This window comes from Primulina huaijiensis, chromosome 18 (assembly GCF_012295235.1).
Source record: "Primulina huaijiensis isolate GDHJ02 chromosome 18, ASM1229523v2, whole genome shotgun sequence".
Lineage (NCBI taxonomy): Eukaryota > Viridiplantae > Streptophyta > Magnoliopsida > Lamiales > Gesneriaceae > Primulina > Primulina huaijiensis.
The window spans coordinates 3480846-3504766 of NC_133323.1; the positions used below are offsets into that span (position 1 = coordinate 3480846).

General features: G+C 35.0%; 4 protein-coding genes and 1 pseudogene across 8 annotated transcripts; 3 read left to right on the plus strand and 2 right to left on the minus strand.

Annotated features, from left to right (window-relative positions):
* The first annotated feature begins 721 nt into the window (after nt 1-721).
* Nucleotides 722-3624, plus strand: LOC140963892 (uncharacterized protein At4g18257-like). Of its 4 annotated transcripts, none has more exons than XM_073423375.1 (4): nt 722-1125; nt 1576-1896; nt 2239-2398; nt 3451-3624. In XM_073423375.1, the coding sequence occupies exons 1-3, from the start codon at nt 809-811 to the stop codon at nt 2393-2395; spliced, it is 795 nt and encodes a 264-aa protein (XP_073279476.1). In that variant the 5' UTR covers nt 722-808; the 3' UTR covers nt 2396-2398; nt 3451-3624. The 4 variants fall into 4 exon arrangements, with proteins under 4 accessions (XP_073279476.1, XP_073279474.1, XP_073279475.1 ...); XM_073423373.1 differs by lacking the exon at nt 3451-3624 and adding an exon at nt 2511-2965 and having other exon boundaries at nt 2239-2430; XM_073423374.1 differs by lacking the exon at nt 3451-3624 and adding an exon at nt 2472-2965.
* Nucleotides 3625-5756: 2132 nt separating this feature from the next.
* LOC140964614 (agamous-like MADS-box protein AGL29) lies at nt 5757-6350 on the minus strand. Its single transcript, XM_073424474.1, has one exon. The coding sequence runs from the start codon at nt 6348-6350 to the stop codon at nt 5757-5759; it is 594 nt and encodes a 197-aa protein (XP_073280575.1).
* Nucleotides 6351-8870: 2520 nt separating this feature from the next.
* LOC140964013 (mitochondrial ATP-independent inner membrane protease subunit 1a-like) lies at nt 8871-11365 on the minus strand. Of its 2 annotated transcripts, XR_012172800.1 has the most exons (5): nt 11205-11365; nt 10903-11127; nt 10437-10547; nt 9516-9660; nt 8871-9358 (listed from the first exon to the last, which is right to left on the minus strand). XR_012172800.1 is itself a non-coding variant. In XM_073423492.1 (4 exons), exons 1-4 carry the CDS (start codon nt 11328-11330, stop codon nt 9613-9615), a joined length of 510 nt encoding a protein of 169 aa, XP_073279593.1. In that variant the 5' UTR covers nt 11331-11364; the 3' UTR covers nt 9354-9612. The 2 variants fall into 2 exon arrangements, 1 of the variants encoding a protein (XP_073279593.1); XM_073423492.1 differs by having other exon boundaries at nt 9354-9660; nt 11205-11364.
* Nucleotides 11366-18034: 6669 nt separating this feature from the next.
* Nucleotides 18035-21194, plus strand: LOC140964190 (uncharacterized; annotated as a pseudogene).
* A 1662-nt stretch (nt 21195-22856) lies between these two features.
* On the plus strand, nt 22857-23775 carry LOC140964339 (chlorophyll a-b binding protein 3, chloroplastic). Its single transcript, XM_073424017.1, has one exon. It carries the CDS (start codon nt 22929-22931, stop codon nt 23712-23714), a length of 786 nt encoding a protein of 261 aa, XP_073280118.1. The 5' UTR covers nt 22857-22928; the 3' UTR covers nt 23715-23775.
* Nucleotides 23776-23921: the final 146 nt, after the last annotated feature.

The following is a 23921-nucleotide window of genomic DNA, read 5'->3' on the forward strand; positions in this document are numbered from 1 at the left end:
CAACAAGACATTTAACAAAATCATACAAACCATATAATCACATCAACACCCATGACGATACATAAATATGTTTAAAACATAATTTATATATTACCGCCGTATATTATTGAATCGTAAATACCTAAATCGACTTGAACAATGGTGAAATGATCAACTTTAATCTCCTTGGCCTAAAAAATAAGACAATATACAGAACAATTACACAATTCACCAATAAAGGTAAATAATCCAATTTATTTTCCAAAAATTAATAAAATTAAATTTATTTACTAAAAATTCAATTTATCGATTTAATATCAAAACTTAATCTCAATATTCTCCACAATTCAATGGTATGCAATTTAAATCCCAAATTCAACTAAAAATATCGAATTAGAAAACAATTCAATTATTTATTATCAAATATTCAAACAAAGCAATTGACTCGATGTAAAAATAATATATATTTTTTTATATAAAAACAATATTTTTTATAGGTCGAATCGAGTAGAAAATTCATCTTACAAAATTGATGTGTGAAATTTCATAGGAGTTTTGTGATTAATTATAATCCTCATTTTTGTTGTCTCATGTACAAATTAAATAATAGTTATTATCGAGAAGTAAGGTGTATATATATATACTAATGGTGGTTTAGTTCAACCTTATCATTGGGATAGATTCAATAAGTTCCATTATTTCTGACGTGGCATATTTAGTTTATAATACAGTAAAATATTTGGGCCAGCTTATTAGTCATTTGCTCACTAAATTATTGTAAACGAAATCCCCCAATAGCCATTTTCTTTCCATCACAGAAGCAGGGAAAATGGGCGAAGGGGGAGGATCGGAATCGAAGGCGTCGCGGAAGAGGACGGCGGTGGAGTCTCTGGGATGGCTAACGGAATCTTCCATCATGCCGCGCAAGCATCGTACAATCGAAGGCGTCGGACCGTCCTCCATTCTCGAGCTCAAGGCTCAATTGTACAAGTCCCAGGAAGACTCTAAGCGCCACCCCAAGGAGTCCGTTCAATCCGCCGACGCTAACTACGCTCAACATCTTGAGATGCACCGTGCCAAGAAGAAGATATCCGCGAAGGATTATTTCTCCGTCAAGAACTCCGGCGTGGATGCCCGTGAAGAGAAGTATGGTTGCTTTTTCTGGCCTTCTCCTTTCAATTGAGTAATGTTTTATTGAGATAATGATTATTGTTTGTCGGTTTTATTGTTATTCTTTATGTGTTGGTGATTACGATATTTGATTGAAGTTACGGTGAATGAATAGGGTTCTAGGGTTTGGCCGCACATGGAGTCGTGATATGAAATTAGTTGGTGATCTCTTATTTATTTACATTTTGTTCCTTGAAGTGGCTGATGATGTACGAGATCTTTGTTGGAACTTATGGTTTAGCGTGTCTGCATGTCCTTAGGGTTCTGAAGAATGTGAATTGTAATAGATATAACTTGTTTGAATGTGATATATTGTGACTCATAGTTTTGTTGTGTACTTGTGTATGACTATGTATACCTAAGATAATGTGTATTGGTAAATTGCACTCTGGTTCTGTTAAAGAATTTATTTTTGTCTTGTCTCAGGGATAAGCTCGAGTTAAAAGCTGTCAATGATGGATCAGCAAGTTATGCAACACTAGAGAGGAAAGCAGAGATGTATAATAAGCTTGTCAGAGGTGAACTTTCTGATGAGGAAGACTCAGAGAAGTATTGTGTTGACTTCTTTCGGAAGGGTATTGAACAGAATGAGTCTGTGATGTCTTGGGACCAACATATATCTCCACAAGAACTAAAAGATAAGAACGGTGATGACAATGATGATTCAGTGTTGCAACAAACAAAAGCTGCAGGGCTTGGCCAAACAACTACTACGGTAGACAGAAGTGAACATAAGCGTTTTGTGATGTAAGATTTTCAACATTAATAAGATTTATCATTTTTTATAATTTTTTGTTCATGAATTTAATGATACTTGGTATATCAGTTGTCCCATGCTGTATGAATCGGTAATATATTCATCCCCGCCCCAATAAGTGGATCTGATACAAGCAATGCCTGGAGATGGTACACGCATACTAATTCCCGTTGGACTCTGATTTTGAAATTGTATGACTTTCCCGTAAACGTGCATAAATAACGAGTGAAACGGGTTCATGGCTCTTTGAGGCAAATCTAATATTGAGTGCATAAGAGAGTCAATCTTCTAAGTGTTAAACCTTTTTCCCTGACTATTGCATCCTTTCTCAGGGAAGTTCATGAAGAAGCAAATCAAGCAAGAGAGAAAGTGTCCGAGCTCAAAATGCGCAGACAAGAGCAGGCTGCCGCTCGCAGAGAGAAACTAAAGCAGGCCTACCTGCGGAAGCAGTTTGAGAAATTGAAAGCATCCAAAGCTCAACCTGAGTGAGAGGTGACTGTCCTGTGCATCCTGTATTATCCTAGGTATAAGTTTATAGGTATGCTTTAACATGTTCTTTCTACAGCTTTGATGTTGATCAAATGTTTGTTTCTTATGAACACAGATGGTCATTTTCACCAAGGAGCTTTCAAGGTGAAGCTAAACTGCTCCAGATGTTGTCTACTTACGCTGTCTGATCTGCGAACAAGTTGAACTGTGTGATTTGATTGATTGTCAGATTGGAGAAAAAAGAAGTAACCATCAAATGGAATCTAACCTCGAACAAAGCCCATCAGGGGAGAGGTACTAAGAAATTACCTGCTGAAAGCTTCAGTACTGAACCATTGGAAACACATGGTGATATGAGATAAAATAGTGGTCGATATTTGTGGTTACAAATTTACCATAATCCGGTAAAATTTAGAAAAACAACAGTTCTAAGCTCGTAAATGAGTAAACGGAATACCTCCAATTATCATATCTTTTGATATTTCTTATCTCAAAAATTCATATCACCTGAGACCGGCCAATTGGCCCAATGGTCTTATCATATGTCCTTGTAATGACTCAAGTTGGAGATTTCTTCCCGAGTGTAGGAGATCAAAAAAATAAATTCATATCACCCATCTCTACTCTGAGCGTCGTGACGATTTTTGTCAAAAACTACATCCTCTAGCATGATTTATTTCTTATACTCAGGCGTCTACGTATAGGGAGATAATTACACGAGAGAAATATGACCATTGAATTCATCTCACACAAACATGCGATCCAATGCAAGTTTAAGATCCTTATTACCAAACACAAAACCACAGTTCAAACAAGAATAACAACCACAAATAAAAAATTTGTGGCTACAAATTTACCAGTACTAAATCAACATTTTCAGGTGTGACGTTAACACCCAGACAAAATACGGACCATCAAACTGTCGGTATCCGGCATTCAAGTAACATAAATGTAGAACTTGTAAAATCGCTGGTCGTACAAATTTTCACACTCATAAAAAGGTTTGACGTCGAATTAATTACCATCAGCAAAGTTGACTTGTTTAATGCTTCCAGCTCCACCGTTGCCTTCAACGAACTCCATGCTTTTGATTACCTGAGGCAGAATCTTCGGGTAAAGTTGTGGGAGTCTGTGATCGAGGCTTTGAAGATTCTTTTTGCAGAAACTTCGTAAGTATGCTGTTCTGTGAATGTAAGAACACCCATTTTTTGGCTACTGGTTCTGAGCTCGAATGGATGGGCGAGAAGATTATGGCGATGGCGTGCTATTTATGGCCATATTTCTCGCATGCTAAAAGTTGTAAACATGGCTTAAGATACATACTTGGGGTCTGGGGATACATACTACCGTGTACTTAAGATTCACAGGGGCATAACAAAAAGTAGTCCTTTACAGATAATGATGATCATTAACAATCTCGAATTGGAACAAAATTTACTGTTAAACATATAAAAGCACAGCTAAACTCAAAATATTAATAGTGATTTAATAATTATTCTGTAAAATCCATATATGAATTGTTTAATATTTACTTATGTGAATAATTCTATGGGAAAACTCTATTTTGTTTGGTAATTTTGTCACTTGGTGATTTTGAATGTCGATATTATCACATTCTAATTTTAGTCATGTATTTTCTGAATTTGTTTAAGTTCTTTTTCATTGAAAGTAATGACATCACATCACTACTGAATATGTGCCATGACAACACCAAGTCCCTAAAAAAAAAAAAACTTAAAATGAACATCCATATATCGATCGCACTATTATATATTATTATAGGATAAAGCTAAGATTAAGCATGAAAGAATACTTATTCAAACGATCGACATATATTAATTAGGTTTGTGTACGTAGAAATTGAAAAACAAAGTGAGTATATATTGCACCTGATTGGCATCACCGGAATTTCCAATATTGTTGATTCCATGCTGCAGTGAGCTTCCTCAGAAGCATTTATGGTGTACTCGTGCATAAGCCACGAGGTCTTCTCACCCTTGGAGGGACTTCCCTCTCCAGTACTCCAACCCTTCGACGAGTCCACCATTGTAGATTACGGCTTTGTTAGCCATACTAGCCCTCCAATATCCATCTCCGGCTCTTCTTTTGGCTACTTTTCTGTTTTTGCTTGCTTCTCGTACGCTGAAAAAGTGTCATTCATTCTTCCCATTAATTTGAATGGTATAAATCTTATATATAAAGAAAGATGAAATTATTAGTTATAAACTCGATCGGCTTGTGACATAAATATTTGATTAATTTTATAAAATTATATATGTAAAAGTAGCAAACAATATTATATAACTACACGTAAAACCCTTATTTTATCAAACTGTTTTCATAATCCACCAAAGCAACAAACTATTAATCACAAACATATATGCTCGTATCAAATTCGAACTGCATAAATATAATCAAACATCAAATTTATCCTTAACTACTTGTAGCGCAATATGTATTGTTAAAAGAAATGACATCCAAGAATACTCATATTTACGTACCTGTAATCGTTTCGGGATCAGATTCATAAACGTTGGCATAATTGATGAAGTCGTAGGAATTATATTGTGGGTTATTTATCTTTGTCCTCAAATTATGAGCAATTCATCATCATCCGGCACGAACCAAAATTCGGAAATAATTCATCCTCTACGTAGTATCAAACTTATTTTTTTCTCAAGAAGTGAATTTTGATAGATATANTATATTCCCTTTCGGTTCAAGAACAAACAACACACATGCAAATAATTGACCAAATGAAATGAAAGACACTCAAGAGAATATTAATCAATTACATAAAATAAAACAAAATATGAATTTAAACAAAACACAAACAAATATAAATAGTTTGGCTCTATAGTGACACCAATAAAAATAAAACTACTTGATGAAATCAAATCTAGATGCTAATCCATGTTTGAAATCATAAGGATAAAGAAAATAAATAAGAAGAGGAGAAATCTGAGTGATGTTTCTTTTTTACTTTGACCATAGGAAAATCTCTGTATAAAAGAACATTTGACTTTTTTTTTAACATTTGAAAATGTTAATTTGCTGTAAAATATGAGATAGAGAGAGGGAAAAATTTATTTTCCTATTATTTTCCGAATGTCATTTTCAATTTTAAGCATTATAATTTGAACAATTTTTTATTCTTGAAATATGCTTAAACAATATAATTATAATTTTTTTATTGTGGAGATTTCATCGGCAAATTTAATATGAGTTCGAAATTGTTGATTTTTCAGTCTTAGATGTTATCAAATTTATTTGTTTTTATAATGAATCCTATCAATTTCATGACTAGCTAGAAAAACAACTTGATAGTTTTATTAATGATTAAGATTGTTCAAAGACAAGCTCACAATTTCAACCAATCCGATGGAATTGGAGATTCATTTCCCTCTTCCAAACAAGAAACCCTAACATGACTTGAACCCTCCCCAGATCCCAGCCCCGGCCGATTGATTCTCCTCAACACCTGTTCTCGGAGACTTTCCAGTTTCTTCTTCATCTCTTTCAGTGTAGCCAAATCGACGGAGTCCAGATCCTCCGTCAAAGCTCGGCACGAAAAGCTCTCGAGGCCCTCTTCAATCTCCTTGCCCTTCCTTTTCTTGATCTCCAGCTCCTCATTTATTTGATCACACCGATCTTTCAACTGCTGCATGTTCATCCCACGATCGAAACTCTGCGGATTTTGCATCGGAAACTGATTCAAGAAATGGTCTGTCACATAGTCCACGTTAGGGTTTCCGAATGAATATGCTCTCTTACACGGGGAGAAGACGATTATGGCGATCTTGGCCCCGCATAACGTAGAAAGCTCGGTTGCCTTCTTGAACAGGCCGTTTCGACGTTTCGAGAACGTGACAACGCGAGCATTCTCGTCTGCTATCAATTTCATTTCGATTTTTCTTCGTCCCAGTGATTTCCTCTTCCCTTTTGGAGGAGCCATGGAGGAAGAATTTGGGGTGTGATTTTGTGAAGAAAAGAGTGTGGAATAGTTCCAAATTTATAGGACAGCGCGTTTTGGTGCATGTTGAGTAAAGGCGATAATAATTGACGGAAACAAATCCAGGTTGGATTACCATAATACAACTCGGATTTTTGGAAGATTTTCCATAAATTCTTGGAAAGCTTTCCAAAAACTTGATGATGGCTATGATTAAACTTTCAAGCCAAATCTCATTTTTTTCTAAAAAAGAAAATATATTTTTGTTCATTTTTGGGTTACTTTCTCAGATATATTTAAATAAAATGTGTCTTGGAACTCTGTCTTACCCCATTTTAAAAAACAATATGTTTTTAAGTAAATATAAAATAATTAAAAAAATACAGGTACTATAGGTAAGAGATAAATTGACAAAAAAAATTAATAAATTTTAAAATTTTATATATGTATTATGCTATTAATTATGATTTAACATTTAAAATAGTAAGGAATGAAAACGTAAATAGGTAATCCGTCTATCAATGTTCCTCGACGTGCAATTTTGACCATTAGACAGAGTGGATCCCACCAGCAGCTGGTTGATTCCATCTTACATGTAGGGGCACTATCCATAATAGAATCAAGATCCTAAATTTATTCACACATACATGAGGTCCACTAATTTTTTTAAAATCGCATATATGTGTGAATCTTGTCCATCCAAATCATATGGAGTAGCATCGAATCTCAGCTACAACTTAGGACCAGTCCATCCAAGGCCGTGTTATTACACGTGGAACGTTACTCCCGTTGTAGCATAGGTCCACCCAACCATTAGTTGGATGGTAATACACCAGAATAGGGAAGAGGAAACTAATGGGAAGGACAATGTAATTATTTGGTTGAATTGAGAATATATGTTAAAAATTCCCTAATATGTTACTCTATTTTTTCAATTTTTTTAAATAAATTATGCTGATTAATTAATGTCTCAATAATTACCTAAAATTTAGGATTTTCCAAAAATGTCTTTAAAATATGTTAGTAAATATCATTTTTATTACAATGTCTTTCCTATGAAACTAGATGTTGAAAGCATATGGATTCTAGATATTCTTTTATAAATTTTTAAGAGTAGGTCTCTCGTGAGACGATCTCACAAATCTTTATCTGTGAGATAGGTCAACCCTACCGATATTCACAATAAAAAGTAATGCTCTTAGAATAAAAAAGTAATAACTTTTCATGGATGACCCAAATAAGAGATCTGTCTCACAAAATACGACCCATTAGACCGTCTCACACAAGTTTTTGTCAATTTTTAAATGTTTATTAGACATACATTTTGATTAATTTGATTTATTTTCAATTTTTTTCAAAGAGAGAAATTGATGACAAAATTAAAAAAATAAAAATTATTTTTCACTTTTAAATTCAATGTATTAGATAATTCTTATAATATATATGAATTATAGTATTATTTTCTTAGTATTTTTTAGAGATTAAAACTTTTACTCGTGATATTTTCATTTGATTATTTATGTTTTTTACTGCACATATGTATTTGATTCTTATTATTTTAGAAATTTATTTCACAGTAATAATCATGAATATTAATTTATAAAAGAGTCATTGAGATATAAAATTAACTATTTATAATATGTAATTCTAAAAAGAAAACAAAAGTAAACAAAATCCCTAAAAATTAAAAATTTAGCAAAAACGTAAGTTATATTGAATTTAATAACAATTTTAGTAGTTTTTAACATTAGTATGGTAATTTTATTAATTAAGATAATTTTATTTGATAATAGTTTTTAATTATGTGTGCATTATTTAAGTAAAATGTGGTTTGAACATTGTTAAAGTCCATTATTCTGTTATTTTATTTTTGAATATGTATTCATTCAGATGGTCTCACGGATTGGCGGGTCAACCAATTCCATATATACAACGAAAATTAATATTTTTTGACATAAAAATTAATATTTCATTGGTCGGTTCGAAAACCTATCTTATAAAATTAACACATAAGATAGTTTCACACGAGTTTTTTTAGTTTATTTTTATTATTTTCCCCATATGATTGATATTTGGATGAAATTTGATAGAATAGTCATTATCTCAAAATTACACAAAAAACGAATTGAAAAATAAATGAACATATACAACTTATGATCATGCTGTTCCACCTATTGGTGTGCAACCATGGGGGGTGCCCACGTGACCGACGACTTGACATCACTATCAGATTTTATTTATTTTTTTACAATCGATCGTGTCGTTGAAAAATTAATGTAATAGATTTCTCGATATCAGGAAAGATGTATGAGAGACGACCGATGTGACATTCCATAAGATATTCTCAAAAAAAAATTCCCCATAACATCTTGTGGCATCAACAAAATATATACAAGATATCAAAATTATATATATGTCACGTACACGCGTGCATGTGAAAGCTCGTTTATTGTTTGCAAGTCGGTTGATTTAATTGGGCTCCATAATAAATTCAATAAATTGAATTTTATATAGTCCTTGACCCATACTTGCTTTGCTGCGAAATTGGTTGAACCAACAATTTGCAGTATACCGGTCGCTGCCCTTTGCATCGCAAGTGACCAATCCAATAACAACGAATTAATGTCCCGTCTCAAAATAAAGCTCGGGTTTTGTCTCAAAATTGTATCAAGAAAATACATATATAATTGGCAGAGACAAGGTTCTCTTTTTCTCTCTAACCCAGTTTGATCCATCCACCTGAATTATCAATCTATACCATGCTAAGGAGACCAAGTGTTCCGCAAGACTGCTTGTCCTAAGAACTTAATCTTTGTGTTTGTACAGTATTCTAGGTTATGTGAGCTCCTCCGCATGTATTCTCCAACAATTTGAGTTGTAAGAAATTAAACCTCCTAATCTTCCATGAAACATAGAGAAACTCGATTACCCGAACTATTGGAGTTGCTCTTAGTTTCATAAGCCCCTGTTCTCATTTTCGACATGCCAGCTTGTGGAACATGAACGAGCAGCTAAAAGTACAATTTTCATACAGAACGTCTAGAGATTTATCACAGAAAGACATATACATTTGCATCACAATAAAAATGAAAACTCGGTAGAGACCACTAGACAAAATAAAGAATCTTGCTTTGGTTCAGTCAAAGTGACTTGAGACAGTTTTATTACCTCGTACAAGTAATATAGAATTCTGTCGCAACAAAATGGTCAGCAGGTGCAACGTAGAAAGCAGATCAAACTCAGAAGTGCGACAAACAAAATCGAATTACAGAACTTTGTTCCCGACTAATTTAAAATCCTCGGGTGGCCATACCTGCAGAAATGAACATAGATAATTAAAAATCAAACTATGGAATATCAAACTCCCAGTCAAAAAAATTGAAGGCCTATGTCCCTCAACATTCACAGGGGTTGATAAATAAAAGTAGGCTAAAGATCACACTTGATTTACATTCATCAAAGATGAATTGCAGAGTTTCAGGAGATGATTACAGGACTCCATATTCGGTCTACCAAATATTCAACAGTAGAATGGTTGAAAAGCCATTACCTATCTTGTACTCGATAACCACAAAATGATAGATGAATGCCTACTGGTGATGGAATTCAACATAAATTCATTCATCTTCCTCACACTCCGCCATTGTGGTTAATGGTCTCCTGAGTCTTGACATACTGAGTGCTAAGTAGTCGTTCATGATAGGCAAATGGGTAGATCAAGAGTTATATTTCATCAATATGATTTTGATTTTATGGCCTTGAAAGCACGCAAAGAGTCATAAGTTCCATATCTATATACACGTGACTGCATGATAGGAGTAGACCTGTGATTCTGTGAAGATTATGGATTACCTAAGTATTTATGTGTCACGAATTCCATCTGACTCTACTAATATTCCTACGCTACTGTAGACTAGAATGCACACTAAATTCAGTTTTATGTGATATTCACAATCGAACACAATACGGAAAAATTCGACAGATAACGCAATGAGTTGATTGTTATGACATTAACTAGTATGTTTGATATGTATGAAAATGCATATGGGGATCAAAGACTTACAAAATCAAAAAAGTTGAAAAACTCACAATGCATATAACTCTGGCTTGTAGAAGGGCATAAGGAACCGGGCCGAACTTTCTTGAGTCGTTGCTTTTGTAAATATTATCCCCCTCTATCCAAATATGCCCCTTTGGCACCTAAAAACATTGAGCCTTAATTCCTTCAATCTTTCGCCTCAAAATTTGAAGTACCCAACGCAATACTTTAACATCAGACTATGTTCTTCTACAGGAAAAAACAACTTAGGCTGTATGAAACATTTATATCTATACTATCTAACAAAACATGAGGCCCTTCAGTAAAATCGAACTTCCAATTTTCAATTGTCCAATCAACTTATCATTTTCTTACAACGCAACGTACGTGCATCATCTACTATTGATAATGAAGAATCAAACTTTTTTGTATTGATCAACAAGAAAAGAATTCACCTAAATAACAGAAGTCAAATAATACATAAAACTAGTGCAGAAATAAGTTGCGGTAAATTACAATAACAGTTCGTTGCTCGTCACTCTTGTTGGGATCCACAAAGAACGAAACGACGTCGCCTTGAACACCCTTAACCCTCTTGGTGACAACCTTTCTGGGGTTGTCGGGGCTCCGGATCAGCACCACGTCTCCCGACCCGACTTTCCCGAGCCGGGTCGTCAATCTTTCAGCCAACACTAGATTCCCTTGTAGATTAAACGTCGGCAGCATACTCGGACCCACGGTCTGCAAAAGAATAAAATCAATAAAACAGCTTTTGGCTAATAGAGGAGCACTCAGAGGTACGAGAGGAGAAAGCCCACGTAAGCGAAGGTGCAGAGGTAAGCATTGGTGACATGGACGCAGCAGAAGAACTTGGCCACTCTCAGAGATTGCTGCAGTCCTTCCTTCACAAAAGGTGCCAACTCTGTTATTCGTTCCAGTCCCATTTTATTCTTTTGCTGTTAGGTGTATGGTACTCTTGGGGCTAATATTAATAGCGACTTTTTATGCTTCTAAAAACGTTGATGCGCCTTCAGACCTTTTCAATATTCTGACTGAGCTTTGAGTAGGGGACAACGGTAAAGTATAATTTCCTCACTATTTTCAATTGAATAACTTTTCAAAGTTGTAATTTTAATACTTTGAGTTAGGTATTTATTCTTATTTTTAGTTATTTTTGTGCTTATGCGACATTATTAATTAACGACTCGACATCAGAATCACTGACATAATTGTTGAAAATTAATATTTTAATATTGAGAATATTGAATATTGAATATTTGAATGTTGAAAATTAGGTAAAATTAGGTGTTGAATATTGAAATTTGTGTGTGATGATGAAGGTAATGATGTAATTTATTTTTGGATTATTTGTAAAATTTTTCTATAAATAGATCTCTCATTTGTGAAGAAAATCACAATTGAGTTGAGAGAAAAATATTATAAAGTGTGTAGTGTGATAATTTTGAGAGTTTGAGATTTTTACTTTTTACCGTAAATTTTTACTTTTTCACAACACGTTATCAGCACGAAGCTCTAAAAGTCCTCCATATTTTTCCAAGCTCCAAAACAGAAGAAAAAGGTAACAAAAGTAATAATATTTATTTTATTGTTTGTTTATATATTTACTATATAATATAATGTTATTATAAATTATAAAAATAAATTTTTCAAAAAACTTGTTATAAATCTTGGGAGGATGTTAAGACGACATCCCACACTCCCGCTAAGGGATACGACAAGTATAAAAGTCTATAAGGTTTTTAAACAAAATATCTTATGACACCTCATTATAATATTGTGATATGATATACATAATTATTTAAAACATTACTAATATTATATACACCATATTATTACCATAAAATTATACAAATACATACATTTATTTTCTTGTACACCAACGGTCATAAACGGTAACAAAACGACTAGTTTTTGCCCTACAAATATGATCTCACAAATACATTCAATCACTCCAACTTTCTCTTCTTCTCTAAAATTATTCTTCATCAAATTTTTGAAGAAAAAAGAATATGACTTTCACAAAGTTATTTTTAATTATTTTGGTTATAATACTCACGAATCTTGTACTTATCGGAGAATATCTTCCTCATGTGTTTTCTTTATTTTTACGAATGCTTGTATTTGTTGTTTATCCATTACTTTGTATTGCAATATTCATTAACTAATAAAATGCATCATAGTTTTTTTTAGTACCATCATGTCAAACTTGACAAAGCTCGAATTTGTTGCACTCGACATTACGGGGAAAAATTATATGCCATGGACTCTCGATGTAGAAATGCATCTTGAGTCATTGGGTCTAAGCGAGACTATTAAAGAAAATGGTATATCTTCATCACAAGAAAAAGCAAAAGCTATAATATTTTTGCGTCGACATCTCGATGAAGGTTTAAAATGTGAATCTCATCGAAAAAAGATCTCATGGCTCTGTGGAAAGGATTGAAAGAAAGATTTGAACATATAAGAGAAGTTATACTTCCGACCGCCCGTGATGAATGGAATATGTTAAGATTCCAAGATTTTAAGAAAGTCAGTGATTACAATTCAGCGATATATCGAATAATCTCGCAGCTAAAATTTTGTGGACATGAGGTCACAGAATCGAAAATGCTTGAAAAAACATTTTCCACGTTTCACGCATCAAATATAACTTTACAGCAACAATATAGAGTGCGTGGATTTGCGAGATATTCTGAGCTCATCGCCTGTCTTCTTGTGGCGGAAAAAAACAACGAGCTACTAATGAGAAATCATCAGTCCCGACCCACTGGATCATCAGCATTTCCAGAAGTAAATGCTGTAAGTAAAAATGAATTTAAATCTAGAAACCAAAATCAAATTCAAAGACAAGGTTTTGGTCGAGGTCGTGGTCGAGGTCGTGGTCGTGGACGTGGACGTGGAATTGGTCGTGGTCGTGGTCGAGGCCGTGGTTTTGAAAACAATAGAGATAGTTATTTTTATAACTCATCTCAAAAGGGCGTCACGAACCACCCACAGAAAAGGCATCATGAGAACATGAGTGTTAATGAAAATCACTCGAAAAGATTTGAAAGTTCTTGTTTCAGATGCGGCACTCCAGGACATTGGTCTCGTATTTGTCGAGCCCCTGAGCACCTTTGCAAGCTCTATAAAGAATCGATAAAGGGGAAAGAAAAAGAGACCAACTTCACTGAGCGAAGTGACCGTTTGAGTGATTCAACTCATTTTGATGCTGCTGATTTTATGAATGATTTCTCTGGAAATGATCAATATGTTGGTGGGATAGAAATGAACAATATTGATGCTGCAGATTTTCTCAATGATTTCTCTGAAAATGAACAATATAGTGGTAGAATATAAATGTACAATAATTTATTTTTCATGTATTTATATGATAATGTTTTATTGTACAATTATGATATGTGTTATATTTAAATATGTATTGTCATTAATTTTTTTTCATTGCATATTTTTTGAAGTTCAAATATGGAAAATGCTATGAGCAAAGCTGAAGTTTGCATACCCGATAGTGGTACAACGCACACTATCCTCCGAGATAAAAGATATTTCTTGGAACTAAAACCAACAAAAACAACGGTGAATACAATATCAGGTCCTGTAGACTTGATTAAAGGATGTGGTAAAGCACAATTTTTGTTACCTAATGGTACAAAATTTTTGATCAATGATGCTTTATATTCACCACAATCGAAAAGAAATTTGTTGAGTTTTAATGATATATATTCCCATGGGTATGATACTCAAACAATGAATGAAGGGAATGAGAAATATATGTGTCTTACCACATATAAATCAGGAAAGAAATATGTGATTGAAAAACTACCAATGCTCCCTACTGGATTGCATTATACACATATACGTCCCATTGAATCAAACATGGTAATTGATAATTCTTCAATATTAACCAATTGGCATGATCGATTAGGACATCCTGGTTCAACAATGATGCGAAGAATTATAGAAAATACACATGGTCATCCATTGAAAGACCAGAAGATCTTTCAGAATAATAAGTTTCAATGTAAAGCATGTTCTCTTGGAAAACTTATTATAAGACCATCACCAGCCAAAATCCAAACTGAATCACCAATGTTTCTTGAACGTATTCAGGGTGATATTTGTGGACCAATCCATCCACCATGTGGACCATTCAGATACTTTATGGTATTGATTGATGCCTCCAGCAGATGGTCACATGTATGTTTATTGTCAACTCGAAATGTTGCATTTGCAAGATTACTTGCTCAAATAATAAAATTGAGGAATCAATTTCCCGATTATACAATCAAGAAAATTAGACTTGATAATGCTGGTGAATTTACTTCCCAGACTTTCAATGATTATTGTATGTCTATGGGAATCATTGTTGAGCATCCTGTTGCTCATGTACATACTCAAAATGGATTGGCTGAATCATTGATTAAACGTCTGCAAATGATTGCTAGACCAATGATTATGAAAACAAAGCTCCCTATTTCTATATGGGGACATGCAATTTTACATGCTGCTTCATTAATTCGCATCAGACCAAGTGCATATCATAAATACTCCCCATTGCAGCTTGCATTTGGTAAAGAACCAGACATTTCTCATCTGAGAATTTTTGGATGTATGGTGTATGTGCCTATTGCACCACCTCAACGAAAGAAAATGGGACCTCAAAGAAAGATTGGAATTTATATTGGTTATGATAGTCCATCGATCATTCGATATCTTGAACCACAGACAGGCGACGTGTTCACAGCACGTTTTGCTGATTGTCATTTTAATGAGGAAATCTTCCCAATGTTAGGGGGAGAACAGAAACATACCGAAAAAGAAATTACATGGTATGTATCATCATTGTTACATCTGGATCCAAGAACAAAACAATGTGAAAAAGATGTACAGCAAATTGTGCACTTGCAAAGAATAGCAAATCAAATACCAGATGCATTTGCAGACACAAAAGGGGTAACTAAATCATATATACATGCTGCAAATGCCCCTGCTCGAATTGAAATTCCGAAGAAACAAATTGAAGATAGTCATGATGTCATTAAACGCCTGAAGCGTGGAAGGCCAGTTGGTTCCAAGGATAAAAATCCTCGAAAAAGAAAATTCATAGAGAAACACAATGATCACAAAATAGAGAATGATGTTCCTGAAGAAACACATAATGATCACAAAATAGAGAATGATGTTCCTGAAGAAACACATGATGATGAAAATGTTTTGTCAGAACCACAAACTGACGAGAATCATGAAATCTCTATCAATTATATTAATACTGGAAAAATATGGAACCGAAAAGATATAGAAGAAATTGATGATATATTTTCTTATAATGTGGCAATCGACATCATAAATGATAATGAAGATCATGAACCAAAATCTTTTGGTGAATGTAAAAATCGGCAGGATTGGATAAAATGGAAAGATGCCATCCAGGTTGAATTGGATTCGCTAAATAAACGTAATGTTTTTGGACCTATAGTCCTTACACCTGAAGGTGTAAAACCTGTTGGATACAAATGGGTTTTTATTCGAAAGCGAAATGAGAAAAATGAAATAGTAAGATATAAAGCTCGACTTGTTGCACAAGGTTTTTCTCAAAGGCCTGGAATTGATTATGAAGAAACGTATTCTCCTGTGATGGATGCAATTACGTTTCGGTATTTGATTAGCTTGGCAGTATCTGAAAATTTAGAAATGCGTCTTATGGATGTTGTTACAGCCTACTTATATGGATCACTTGATAGTAATATATATATGAAAATCCCTGAAGGATTTAAGATGCCTGAAGCACAAAGTTCAAAACCCAGAGAATGTTATTCTGTGAAATTACTAAGATCATTATATGGGTTGAAGCAATCCGGCAGAATGTGGTATAATAGGCTAAGTGATCACTTGATGAAAAAGGGATATGTAAATAATTCAATATGCCCTTGTGTTTTCATTAAGAAAACAACATCCGGATGCGTAATTATTGCTGTATATGTTGATGATTTAAACATCATTGGAACAAATAAGGAAATTCAAGAAGTTGTGTCATACTTGAAAGAAGAATTTGAAATGAAGGATCTTGGAAAAACCAAGTATTGTCTGGGTTTACAAATTGAACAAAAAGAATGTGGAATATTTGTTCACCAGACAAATTATACAGAAAAGATCCTTAAACGTTTTAATATGGACAAATCAAATCCTTTAAGTACTCCAATGGTTGTTAGATCATTAAACATAGAAAAGGATCCATTCCGTCCATGTGAAGATGATGAAGATATTCTTGGTCCAGAAGTACCATATCTAAGTGCTATCGGTGCCCTTATGTATCTTACAAATTGTACAAGGCCTGATATATCTTTTGCCGTAAATTTATTGGCAAGATTTAGCACATATCCAACAAAGAGACATTGGAACGGAATTAAACATATATTCCGTTATCTACGAGGAACGACAGACTTGGGACTTTTGTATTCAAAAGATGCTAATCCAAGTATAATTGGTTATGCCGATGCTGGATACTTATCTGATCCACACAAAGCACGTTCTCAAACTGGATATGTATTTACTCGTGGAGGCACTGCAATTTCTTGGCGTTCACAGAAACAAACACTTGTAACAACTTCATCAAATCATGCCGAGATTATTGCACTACATGAAGCAAGCCGTGAATGTGTGTGGTTAAAATCAATGACTCAACATATCCAAATCTCATGCGGATTATCATTCGACGAGAAGCCTGTGATACTATATGAAGATAATGCTGCATGTGTTGCTCAAATGAAAGAAGGATACATAAAAAGCGACAGAACTAAACATATTCCTCCTAAGTTCTTCGCATTCACCAAGGAGCTTGAGAAGAATAAATGTATTGATGTTCGTCACATTCAATCAAGTGAAAACTCATCAGATCTCTTCACAAAGGCACTTCCTACGACAATATTCAGAAAGCACATATATAATATTGGGATGCGCAATCTACGAAATTTGTGAAGAATTGTTCGTGTCAACATGAGGGGGAGTTTACGTGACTGCACTCTTTTTCCCTTACTATGGTTTTTATCCCAATGGGTTTTTCCTAGTAAGGTTTTTAACGAGGCATTATAAAAACACGTAATGAAGACAATCATTATGATCATCATCACAAGGGGGAGTGTTGAAAATTAATATTTTAATATTGAGAATATTTGAATGTTGAAAATTAGGTAAAATTAGGTGTTGAATATTGAAATTTGTGTGTGATGATGAAGGTAATGATGTAATTTATTTTTGGATTATTTGTAAAATTTTTCTATAAATAGATCTCTCATTTGTGAAGAAAATCACAATTGAGTTGAGAGAAAAATATTATAAAGTGTGTAGTGTGATAATTTTGAGAGTTTGAGATTTTTACTTTTTACCATAAATTTTTACTTTTTCACAACAATAATATCCGATATTGTTGACATATTTAATATAACGTGAACACTTCAATACAAAGATCTAAAATGAGAATAAGTACTACTTTAAATGATTAAAAATACAATTTAAAAAACTTATCGGACTAAAAATAATCAAAATTATAAATAACTGAAGCGATTTTTCCCCGAATCAGACATATGTTCCGTTTCCGACAGTAGATGCTCCATTTGTCAAACCTCGTGAAGGCCCACCTGTTTACCTTCACGCGGGCTCTCTCATCAGACATACGCTTTTCTTCTTCTGTTCGTCTCTGACTCTTTCATATCTTCTCAAGTCACGAGCTTGTTTGGTTTGGGTTTTACTTTTCTTTTTGTGGGTATGATCAAAGCTAGATCTTTTTCTTTCCTGTCAGCTTTTAAGCAACGGCACTTTGTCTTCAGTGGCTTGAATTTGTTAACTTTTCTAGGAAGGATGTTTCAGTGAAGATTTCTTGCGAGAATAGGTTCAATCTGCCAACATTTCTTGCTGGGTGTTTTACTGAAGCATTTCTTGCCGAATTGTTAATGTGGTGATTTTCATCAAAGGGTTTATTGTGTATCTTATATTCCCAAATTTAGTGACTTGTTCCTTACCTTTTTCCCCGGAAAAGTATATAGTGGAACCGCAAGATTGTATTTTTCTTGAGATTTTGTACTCTTAAATGAACAGAAACAGTTCATTTTAGTAGGATTTCTGATCTGTAGATTTTGTTTCATCTTGCGACGACTTGAATCTGCGATGTATGTGATCTTGTTGACTCCTTTGGTTCTGGTTGTTAGGTTGTGTCATAAATTTAACTCATTCACTCGGACAGTTTCTTTGCTAATTGCTTTCAACATTGATTCCTTTAAATCTTCAATAACATTTATTTTACCTTATGTTAATAGCAGAGCTTTGGGTCAATTTTTATATTCATTTGTGCTGAAGAAGTTGATCAACATGCCGTGGGGTTCTCCATTTTATTCTGCGAAGTGTGTTAGATTCGACGTGTTCTTTCGCTTTATTCTGTAATTTGATTTCATCCGGTGAGTTATCTTCCTCTCTGTTGGTCTCTTCTCTTTCAAAGAATGCGTGCATATGTTTTGTATTTGAATGGTTGAAGAAGAATTCACGACAACTAAGGCTTGAAGAAGTCGCTTCTTTTGTGGATGTATGGTTATAATACAAATGTTTACTAGTTTTTTTTAGCAGTTTAATGGAGATGAGTACTTTCTGTGTTTAATTTAGATACTATATGCTTCATGTATGATGTATTTGGAAATTGGTTCCACGAAATATTACATTGGATTTGAGGTGGAATGCTTCTTATTTTAACTCTCAGGTCTTGAATTCTCGATCCCATTATCTCGAACTTTTCATCCCGTGGACTTAAAAATTTGTCAAAACTCTGAATCTGAAAACATTCCCTCAATGATCTTGGCTTTATTATTTTTTTCAACTGTCGTAGTTTACTTTGATCTGTGAAACAATGCTCACAAGTTTATAGTTTGCATCTCCAGTTTTTTTTATTGTTATTGTTTTCTTTCCTTTTTCATAAACTTACATGATCTTTGAATTTTTGCAGGCCAGTTTTGCAACGGGTTTGTTTTATCTGTATCGTTAGACATACACTTTTTTGTTGAAGTGAGAATGCACATTGCAGTTATCCGAAAACAATATCATCACATCAAAACACTAGGAAAAATTACCATGAGCGCTGGAAGCATTGCTTTTCACCAATTGATGCAAGTTTTCCAGGTGATTACTTCAAGTTTGTGACATATTCATACTTGTATCTTTTTCTCTGTAGTGTTATGTTGGTTGTTTTACAAGTGAAGTTTAAGTGCTATTGTTGTCTGGTTTTCTGAATATTGATAAAACGAGTCTTAGAATAGGCGTTAAAGAATATTTATGAGCCCAACAGGAACTTATGGTTGTTCATAAATTTGTTAAGCTTGTACTTACTCTTTAACTTTTTATTGCAGGCTGAATACTCCCGTCAGTTGCTTAAACCTGTCACATGGTCGTGCTTTTAGGAAGTGTTTGGATATTGGATATTGGATATTGTTCAATTTAGTACTTGCCGAGTACTTGAAACAAGAGAACTGCTAGATCTGACTCCATATTGTGCTGGTACACGGATCCACAGTAGATTTACCATAAACCTGTGGCAAATATTTCAATTTCGCAAGGCCTGTTTTTAGTTAACTTTTTTTAAATATTTACCTCTTTTAGAATCTGCAAATTCAGTTTTCCTTGAATTTGTTTGAAAACTGCTATCATGCCTGGAGACCATCCAAACATCCCCACCCATCCTATTCTGCTTCTTCCTGGCCAATCGAGCTATTTCATACAACATGTTCATACAGCGTCGGCTGTCTTTAATGGGAAATTTGGGCCTTTACATAATGTTAATATCCGAACCTCTGATGGTTGCCCAAAAAATTGTCATCTTTGATCGAACACATGACAGAAGCCAGATAATGTTCCATCCCAGTTTTAGCTCTTAACTCTTTCATCCTGGATATGATGTTGGGGCATCAATCTTCCAAAACAACTTGGATGCCAAATTTTCGAACGATGAGAGAGACAATATGTCTGCTTTGAAAGAAGATTCAGATGACATCGATGCTCTTCTGAGTGAAGAATGTGATGAATATGATGACAACTACGATGATGATATGGTGAGCACAGCACAAATAGAAGCAGTCTATAGGTGTGACTCTCCTGATTCATGCTCCAACTATGAGTCACTTTTCATGAAAAGTAGAGCATATTTATTAAAATCTTCTGAAAGTCGTTGCAACGGAAAGAAGCGTCACAGGACAAGAAAGATGGTCAACACGTTGAAAGGAATAGTTCCTGGTGCCAATCGCATGAGTGCTGTAGCTGCTCTTGATGAAGCTGTTCTTACCTCAATGTCAATGCAGTCAAGAGTAGAAGTGCAGAAGCTGGGAACTGGAAGTTCTGAAGGTTGAATCCGGAATCGTCATTTGTATTTATGATGCCTCGTCCTGCGCCTATCTGTTGTTAACATTTCAGCCGAAGGTTCTCTTGTAGGAGGTTCGGTACTATGAATCTATGTAAGCTCACATACCTTATTTGAGTTTTGATATTAAGTATGCATTATTTGTGTTTGAATTGCTCAACGTGTATTTTTTTAATGTACTTCAATGGCTAATGTTTGTTGATCATTGAGCATGTTCCGATACTCGTCTCTCTGTATGATCTAATAAAGGGTGAATACTACTCGAACAGCAACTCAGATTTTTCTCTTTCATTTTCATCCTTCTCATACTAAAAAATGGGATCATCTATCCAGCTTCTTTGAAGCAACCCCCATAGATGGCAACCCAACATTGAGGAAAAAATACTCTGTTTAATGATTTTTTTCAAGTGTATTGTTTGAATTTGGTGAATCCACCCAATTCTGATGGATGTGCGCGTTCACTAGGAAAATTGCTACAATAACAGGATGTGAACTGCAAGCTATTTGTCTGTTAAACTTGTCGACTAGAACACAAACACGTTAACATTAATTGGATTCCATCAAAGTCTTTATCTTGGAATTATTCTATCTATATATTCTCAATGGTTGGTGACATATGATGAACTGAAGTTGTATGTCGCTACTTTTTTGTGGTCGGGTTGCCATGAAACCCCTTGTGAAATATTTTGTGGTCTGGTTTTACAAGTCTCATGCAAGCATGGATAGCTATTTTCTTGTAGCCTATCAGAGTTTAACAAGTGTGCGGTTGAATTAAAAACAGATTTTCGTAGATTCTGGATATCTTGTGTGCTGTCTAACTTTGTCGCTTTACAGTGTGGCTCAGCTTCACGTGTACAGTCGGCCATACCATACAAGTACATAATAGATAAATAATTATATTTCCCATATTTGTTTGTGTGCAAAAGTTCTGTATACTGTAAATTGTTGGTTGGGGAATATAAGAATGCATCAAGAAATTTATTGATACGAATAGTTAGCAACAACCCAACTGGTTTACACGATTGTTATCGTAGGATGCAAAAATCAGCAGTGAAATTTGCGTGGCAACTGCCTATAGATAATTATAGGCATAAGCTATCTCAGTGAGAATGGATCCGAAGATAATATAAGTCACAAACTTGCCAAATGTGGAATTTTCATTGGTATAATCTTACTAAACTTACATAACTCGGGCAATGCAAGGACAGGACATTAGCCGAACAAAAGTTTGCATTAATATTACTTAAATTTACGTAAAAGCTTCAATTATTTTGTATCAGAAATTGTTTATATATTAATTTTCCTGTTCTCACCATCGTTGCCAAAATCAATGACTCCCTTGTCGATCGAATTATCGTGTTTTAAACCTTGGATTGTTACGTAGGATGAGATATGCTATGACGACTTTTAGAAGTGCACTTAAATGGTTCAAAATATCATTTCGAGGATTACAAAGGCGAGAGGATTGGCCTTTTCCGCCATAGTGTATTACATTTGGACAACAAGGAATTTTAGGATGTTCGATGGTATTGTTCCAGACATGGATCGGACATTCTTCCGGATAAAACTGCAAGTTTATCTATGGTTTTATACTTTTTTTGTGTCCTACATGAATGAAGATGCTCTGACTATGTTGTAGTTTGGTTGTAGATTTTATTTGTATGTTTTCCATTGTTTCCAGTTTGAATTGTATTGACTCCCGAATTTAATTGACCTCAATATACATACCCAAATTGAGTTATATACTTTATTTTGATTAAAAGAAAAACTCACAGAAGTCATTTCATCAACAAAAAATGAACTTGAAAATCCCAATGTACTCTGATTTTAAGACCCGACTGTTAATATTCTCTCTGAGTGGAGGTTGAAAAACAAATCTAAACAATCTCGTGGCTCTGCTTGATTAGAAGCCCACCCCTAAAAATCCAAAGCATTGTGGACTAGAGGCTGCCAACTCACAGAAACAACAGCAACAGAATCTTGATACCCAATCAAAGCATACATTTGGATCTCACAGGATAAGGACCCATTAGCTTCTCGCTTCTATAAATGGCTTCCCAAACTCCAGAAACATACTCATCAGTAAAGTATCTAACCAAGAGTTTAGTAATACAACTATCCCAAAAAATCAATGGCAGCCTCTACTATGGCTCTCTCTTCTCCCTCTTTGGCTGGAACAGCCGTGAAGCTGTCTCCCTCCACCCCGGATGTCGCAGGAAGGGTCTCTATGAGGAAGACTACTAAGCCGCCTTCCGGCAGCCCATGGTACGGTCCTGACCGTGTTAAATACTTGGGTCCGTTTTCTGGCGAGGCCCCAAAATACCTCACCGGTGAATTTCCTGGTGACTACGGCTGGGACACTGCTGGACTCTCAGCTGACCCAGAGACCTTCGCCAAGAACCGAGAGTTGGAGGTGATCCACAGCAGATGGGCGATGCTTGGAGCTCTTGGATGTGTCTTCCCCGAGCTGCTGTCCCGCAATGGCGTCAAGTTTGGAGAGGCTGTGTGGTTCAAGGCTGGCTCCCAGATTTTCTCTGAAGGTGGACTCGACTACTTGGGGAACCCAAGCTTGGTACATGCTCAGAGTATCTTGGCCATCTGGGCTTCCCAGGTGATCTTGATGGGTGCTGTTGAGGGCTACAGAATTGCTGGAGGGCCGCTCGGTGAGATCACTGACCCCATCTACCCTGGTGGAAGCTTCGACCCATTGGGTCTTGCTGACGACCCTGAGTCATTTGCTGAGCTCAAGGTTAAGGAACTCAAGAATGGAAGGCTTGCCATGTTCTCAATGTTCGGGTTCTTCGTCCAGGCCATCGTCACCGGGAAGGGTCCATTGGAGAACCTTGCTGACCACCTTGCTGATCCAGTCAACAACAACGCATGGGCTTATGCCACAAACTTCGTACCTGGAAAATAAATTTGGATGTATGATGTAAAGTTAATGTGCAATTTTCGGAATATAATGTGATTTTTCATTATTATCAGTCCACGTAAATCTTCCATCTTGTCGTTCATTTTAATCAACTCTTTGGGTGTTTGAACTGACGAATTTAGGCTCAATTGCGATAAACAGCAGTAACCACAGTTTAATAAGAAATAGATACAAATTTCATGTGCCATGAAC